At 34.0% G+C, this 6,539-nt stretch overlaps 1 protein-coding gene across 1 annotated transcript; it reads right to left on the bottom strand.

Moving 5' to 3' along the window:
* Positions 1-3,421: 3,421 nt before the first annotated feature.
* Positions 3,422-5,930, bottom strand: LOC146906219 (DUF641 family protein (DUF641)). The gene has a single exon (XM_085724343.1). The coding sequence runs from the start codon at positions 5,661-5,663 to the stop codon at positions 4,083-4,085; it is 1,581 nt and encodes a 526-aa protein (XP_085580469.1). The 5' UTR covers positions 5,664-5,930; the 3' UTR covers positions 3,422-4,082.
* Positions 5,931-6,539: the final 609 nt, after the last annotated feature.

A 6,539-nucleotide genomic window follows, 5' to 3' on the forward strand; every position in this document is an offset into this window, starting at 1 on the left:
AAATGAAAATGATAACCGATGGTAAGATTAAAGACGAAGAAAACTTAGAAAATGAGATTTTCTTTGATATGAGTAAATTACTCCAGGGGTAATGTAAAAAAATCCTTTTTATGAACAATTTTTCATAGATGCCACGTTTGAGAATGATTTTTGGTCAAATGTAGGTATTACCCTCTTATTTTTGACAAATTATTAGGCACAATTACACCTGCACTACTTTGAGTTTAACCTTTATTTTGAATTAGACAACTCATGGCACTTCGGATAGGTATAACTCCAAATATTAATAGTTTTTTTTTTGTGGTGGCTGGGATTTGAACTCTGGACCTTGTCTATATTATGCATTGTCCATAGAGCTAAGCTCACGAGGACCAAATACTAATAGTTTGTCGTACATGTTTGGGCTGCTGAGATTTTCAGCAGCAAATGTGTTTAGTCATCAACTACTAAATATTTAGTTAGCTAAGGTATTGCATAACTAAAATTTGCAGGAATAATTTCTTCGTTATTTTATTCTAGGATAACGTGACAAAAGTGCTGTAGTGTGTCATTGTAAGTATGATGATGATACAAAGGGTATCAATTGTATATTCTTATTTCTTAGAGCGCCTAGTTTTTGTTTGGAAAGTTAAAATATAAATGATCAAATATCTTACTAAGCCTCAATATATCACCTTGAGTTGCATTCCATGTGACCAGTTGAGCAAAAACAAACTTTATTTGTTGTTCTCTTAATGGAAAGGAACAATTGGTTTAACGTTTAAAAATTCGTGACCAAAATACAAGGTCAAAATGAAACTTTAAAATAGAGAAACGATATTTGAACATTTATTTTATGACAACTTTTGTAATAACTTTCTTTCTCATATTCATATTATTTTTTACTTTATTTCTTTATTGTTTTGATTTTCGTACAAATACTTACTTTTTCTTTGTAAATTATGTTTGTTTCATAAGTTGTCAACCAAATTGTTGATCAAATAACACTCCTCTTAAAATAAACACAACAGACCAAATATTTGATTAAGCCTAAATTTATATTTGTTTAACCCTAAAGCAAAAGCAATATATTACTCTCTTCATGAAATATATTCTGTCAATTACTTCATTTTCGAAGTACACCAGCTGACAACTGTAACGCGGTTTGCCTTTTAAGCCTTTATAAGTTTTAGAGTAATGATATTTTGACATCCATTTGATGACAACTTTGTTGACAACCTTGTTTTTCTCACTTCTTATTGGTCAAAAACAATGGAGAGAGAAAAAGGAAGAGAGAGGATAACAATATCATGTGAGTATGAGAGAGAAAGTTGTCCAAAAGTTGTCAAAAAGTGGTTGTCAAAATATCATTTCTCTAAGTTTTATTCCCAAAAGTTCTTTACGCCATATAACACCCATATTTATTTATAAAAAAAATGTTAACACGTGTCTCTCAAACACTTTAAGGTTTATAAGTGATAAATATTTATAAAAATGTGTGTTTAACATTTTAAAAATCAAAATATTAAAAATAATAATTGTTTATATTAAAATGCTTAGAGCCTACCATTATAACTCACTTCATGTCGTAAAAAAAGAACTCTCTTCAAACTTTGTAATTCTAAGTCATTGTTATAAAAAAAAAAATTCACTTTTTAGATTTATTAATGATTGATGTATCTGGTCTATATTATAAACCTTATATATTAATCTTTCAATGAATCAATATAGACCTCATATATCAATTATTCAATGAATCTTAAAAATGGTTTTTTTTTATAATAATAACAAGAGGAAATATGAAGGTTTAAGCTCGAGTGAACTCTATCTATTTTATGATTCTAATGTGAATTAAATGTATTGATAATTTTCATTGATTAATTTTCTTTTATTGTGTCTTTTGTTTAAAGTTGTTAGACAATGTAAATTTAAACTGGGATCTTTGATAAAAGAGGAGTGCTAACAACACTCTCTTTTGAACACTCTCTCTAGCACTCACTTTTTTATTGGGTGAAATCAATGTAGAACCTACACTTTAGAAATGGAACCCACATAAAGTGGTGGGACATACATTGATTTCATCTAATAAAGGAGTGAATGCTAGAGAGAGTGTTCAAAAGAGAGTGTTGCTAGCATTCCTCAATGAATAAATAGGGTGCAGAATCAGTCATTTAAGAAACTGAGAAAGTCAAGATAACATTTATTAGATGTGAACACTTTCAATTTTTCAGTGGGGGGATCTGAACCATATAGTATATGCTACTCCCTCCGTTTCAAAATACATATCCAAGTCAACCACTACACACATGCCAATGCACAATTTTGACCGTTAATATCTTTAATTATCTAAAGTAAAAAATTATAATTATAAAAATTTAATATTTTAAAAATATTTGTAGAGACAAATGAAACATCTTACATGCTAATATTTGTATTTATACATTAGTTAAAGAGTATGGTCAAAGTAAGTCAAATAAATAGTGCACATTGCAAAAATTGGACATGTATTTTGAAACGGATGGAGTAATTTTTAAGAATGTCAATTTCAAATGAGGAAACCATTCACGTTAGTAAATAAATCTCAGCTTATTCACACACAAAATTAATTTATGAGCTATTAATTGCCTCAAATTAAAACTTTTTGACAGCAATTTTAGGTTTGAAGTATGGTAACTATTTAATTGCCTCAAATTAAAACTTTTTGACAGCAATTTTAGGTTTGAAGTATGGTAACTATTTAATTGTTAGTGTGTAGTAAATACTGCAGTAAATTACAGCATCACTTCATAATTTAAAAAGGTAAAATCTCTGTCTTTACGTAAACACAGATACATTTTGTTTCACACACTTGGTTAATGTTTTGGTAATTAAATTGAGATTACATAACAATTCAAGGTAGCCATAAAACTAATAATGAGTTGAAATTTGAACTAAAGACGGACAACATCGAAAAATTTCAGATAAGCTGCATCAAGGTAGCCAGAAAAAATTATACAACACTAGTCCACTTTGTGTTTGACATGTTTGGATTGTCGGCGAGTTTATCCAAATAACACTAGCACCATGACCTATGACTATGAAGCACGGACACTCCTCAGATTAGGCGTGTCCCGGTGTTGGACACGTGTCGTGTCCGACACCGACACGGCACCGACACATAATTACACTGAATTATGCAATTTTCTCAAATTGTTAGCGGTGTCAGAGTGTCAGTGTGCGTGTCGTGTCTGTGTCTGTGTCCGTATCTGTGCTACATAGACCATGACTTTGTTGAAGCTCTAAAGTGTAATCTTTGCTAAAATTGCAGTGACATACTATGATTCTGTCAAATTTACCGTCATTCCAAACATACAAGTGTATAGTACAGTGACATTATGAACTATAGTTATCACTTGCATGATAATATGGCATAATACTGTTGAGATCAAGAGTTACTATGAGCTGAAGAAACGAAGTTATTAGTTTGTCATTATATATAAGTGTTGCATACATAATTTAATGATGTATTTTTGTCAGAGTACCCAAGCATAGAGGGAATTTCTGTACAGTTAACTCTATACAAGTGAACTATAAAAATCATAAAAACAAAACTGGTAATGGAAAAAAAGCACGAGAAAAAATAATACCAGCAGAAACACTACAGATCATCGCATGTAATGGAACAGAATGCAGATCGAACTCGACACCATCACTACTTCAGCATCATGCAAAGAAGCAATCAAGGTACATAAGACTATATCGGCATTGTCTTCCTCCATCAGTAGTTTGGTACAAATTGGCATCTTTCTTGACATAAATTCTGGGAAAACTATAACCAGAAGTCCAGAACCAGTGTTATCAATCACAGATCGCAAAAAATAGTGGTTTGTGCAAATTCCATTATAGCAACTATTTGACAACACTTCATACTATTTAGCTTAGCCTATCGTGGAAATAATAGTGGTTTAATCAAATTCCAATACGCTATAGCACTGTTATAACCACTATTTAACAACAATGATCAAAGCCAACAACAGGATTTAGAGTTCCTCCAAAATAGCAGCCTCGTCTGACTATAGAAAGTGTCCATCAATTTGTATTGTACAAGAGGAACCCTAAGCAAACTACTCTTCCAAACAGAAACTACTTACATAAACCTGCGATTGAATAACTACCTTCCCAATTCTAAAACCAGGAAAAACAGTGAACCCGACCTTTGCCCTTCCCTTATTCGGCCAGGTTAACCTCTTTGTCACATCATCCATGTATACCATGGAGAATTCCGCACCTCTTTCCACTTGAAATATCTCCACCGCAGGATCAAAGGCATGAGCCAACTTATGCAGTGTCCATATCGAGCTAGCCATCCCAACAAATGCCTCGTAGAACAAACTCAACGACCTCCACGAATTCAACACTGCTTCATTCTGATCCAAATCAATGAAAATCGATGACTCCATCGAAGGATGGATAAGTTTCTCATACTTCATCTCACAAAACCTCGAAAACTCACAACCCGGATGAATACTAAGCAATTCCATCGGATTACTAGACACATGCTCCAACAATTGCTTCAAACAACTATCTCTCCCTTTCAAATCTAAATAAAAAAACTCACCATTCGACATCAATTCTTCTTCGTCTCTTCTCTCCGAACTCAATCCAAAACTAACCAAATCAAAACCCTGAAACATCCCTAAACAAACATACGACAAAAGCGCATACTGATTATGCCCTTTTTTCGAATAAACAACACCCGGATGAACCGCATTCGCCGCTAAACCTAAATCCCACCCTGCTTTCCTCATCAAACCAATCAAAATCTTCGTAAACTTATGCGCCGCTCTAAACCCATCATGCAAAACCGATTCAAAAACCCTAACACTCAACAAAACATCACAACTATTAACATTCCCACTACAAAGCTTCTTAGACAAATTCACATTCCCCTTTTGAACCTCATCCAACTTCTTCCTCATCCGAAAAACCTCATCATGCTTCTTTTCAAGCTCTAATTGCAACCGATTCGACACGGTCCCTAGTGTTCTCAACTTACTCTGATTCTCTTCCACTTCAGCTTCCAATGAAGACCCAAACGGAAAAGTGGTGTACAAATTAGGGTTACAGTAAAATTTCTTGAATTCTGATAATCTCTGAAGATGTGAAATAAGCACTTTATCAGTTGTTTTCACGTTTTCTTCTATAAATGGAACGTGTGCGGTTTGTAATTGGAAATACGAAGCTTCGAAAGCCGAAACCGCGGCGAAGATCGATGAGATTAGATCGTGCGACGTCGTTTCGGATAGTGGTGATTGCGTTTGTGTAAACGACGGTGTCGTTTTGGATGGCGTGTCGGTGAGATCGAACGACGTCGTTTCGGGTAGTGCTAATTGGTTTGGGGTAAACGACGGTGTCGTTTTGGGTGGGGAAGAGGAGGGTGTCGTTTTGGGTGAAGATGGTGTCGTTTTGGGAGGGGAAGAAGACGGTGTCGTTTTGGGTGGATCGGGTTTGATGATGATGACTTTTTGGTCGGTGATGATTTCTTCGGTGGAGTCGAGGAGAGAAAAACCATCGGATTCGTCGAGGTTGTTTTCTTCGTCGTTGAAGAATTCGAAGGTTTTAGTTTTGAAAGCTAAGGCGAATTTCTGAAACATTTCGGAGATTTGAGGTTGTTTGTTATTATTGTTGGGATAGATTTCTTGCATGTTTAGTTTTGTTTTGCTTGGAGATTCCAAGGATGGATCTGGAAGCAAAATTAGAGAGAAAGGGGATACTTGATTTGAAGTGGGATTCTGCTAATGTTCTTTGAATGTCTTAGAAGGAAGACCATGTGGGGTTTGGTAAAAAAAATAAACTAAAATCTTTGTTCACATTTTTTTGGAATTATTTTTTTGTTTTTGCTTGTTGGGATTAGGCTTAGTTTCCATTATTGACCTAAGTTATGTGAGCACTGAGTTGTGAGATTGAAAGGATTACTTTATTCTTTGTTGTTTGTAGGTAACGGTGAAGTAAAAGGAGAGGATAGCGTGGTGCGTATGGTAATTTCTTCTTGACCGTTATATGTGTAGCACGTACTAACTGAATTTAATTAAATATTTTGCTATGTTCCTTCTTAAAACTTTTTTTTTTTTTAAGGATATTCCTTTTTTAAAAATAAAAGATGTTTATAGCATTTCAATAATAAGATGTTTAATACAGCAAGGTACATTATAATAAATGGTGGCACTAACTGATAATGTTGCAATTCCGGCGAGGGTGTGAGCTACCTCATTTGTTTGTCACCGATTAAACTCGACTTTTGAGTTTGTGAATTAAGAGCTGAAAAGTCTTCTGCAAGCGATGATAATTTTTCAAAATTTAGTAACATATGGGTGGTTATGGTAGAAAGCATATGTAGTGAGTTTTGAGTCTAGGACGAAATCGACATTGTCAAACCTCATGTCACTTAACCACTCGAACATGTAATAGAGACACATAGTTTCTCCGACTTTTAATAGCATGCATAATCGGAATCAGGATAGTTTTAGCAAGAACAAACACGCCATCCTCATCATGGATACACATCCATATTCATGTCTTAT

Source organism: Medicago sativa, chromosome 7 (assembly GCF_051527215.1).
Source record: "Medicago sativa cultivar Bolivia chromosome 7, Bolivia_mono, whole genome shotgun sequence".
Classification (NCBI taxonomy): domain Eukaryota; kingdom Viridiplantae; phylum Streptophyta; class Magnoliopsida; order Fabales; family Fabaceae; genus Medicago; species Medicago sativa.

Bases quoted from the DNA above. Each gene is read 5' to 3' on its own strand.
- LOC146906219 (XM_085724343.1), bottom strand. From the start codon at position 5,663: ATGCAAGAAATCTATCCCAACAATAATAACAAACAACCTCAAATCTCC.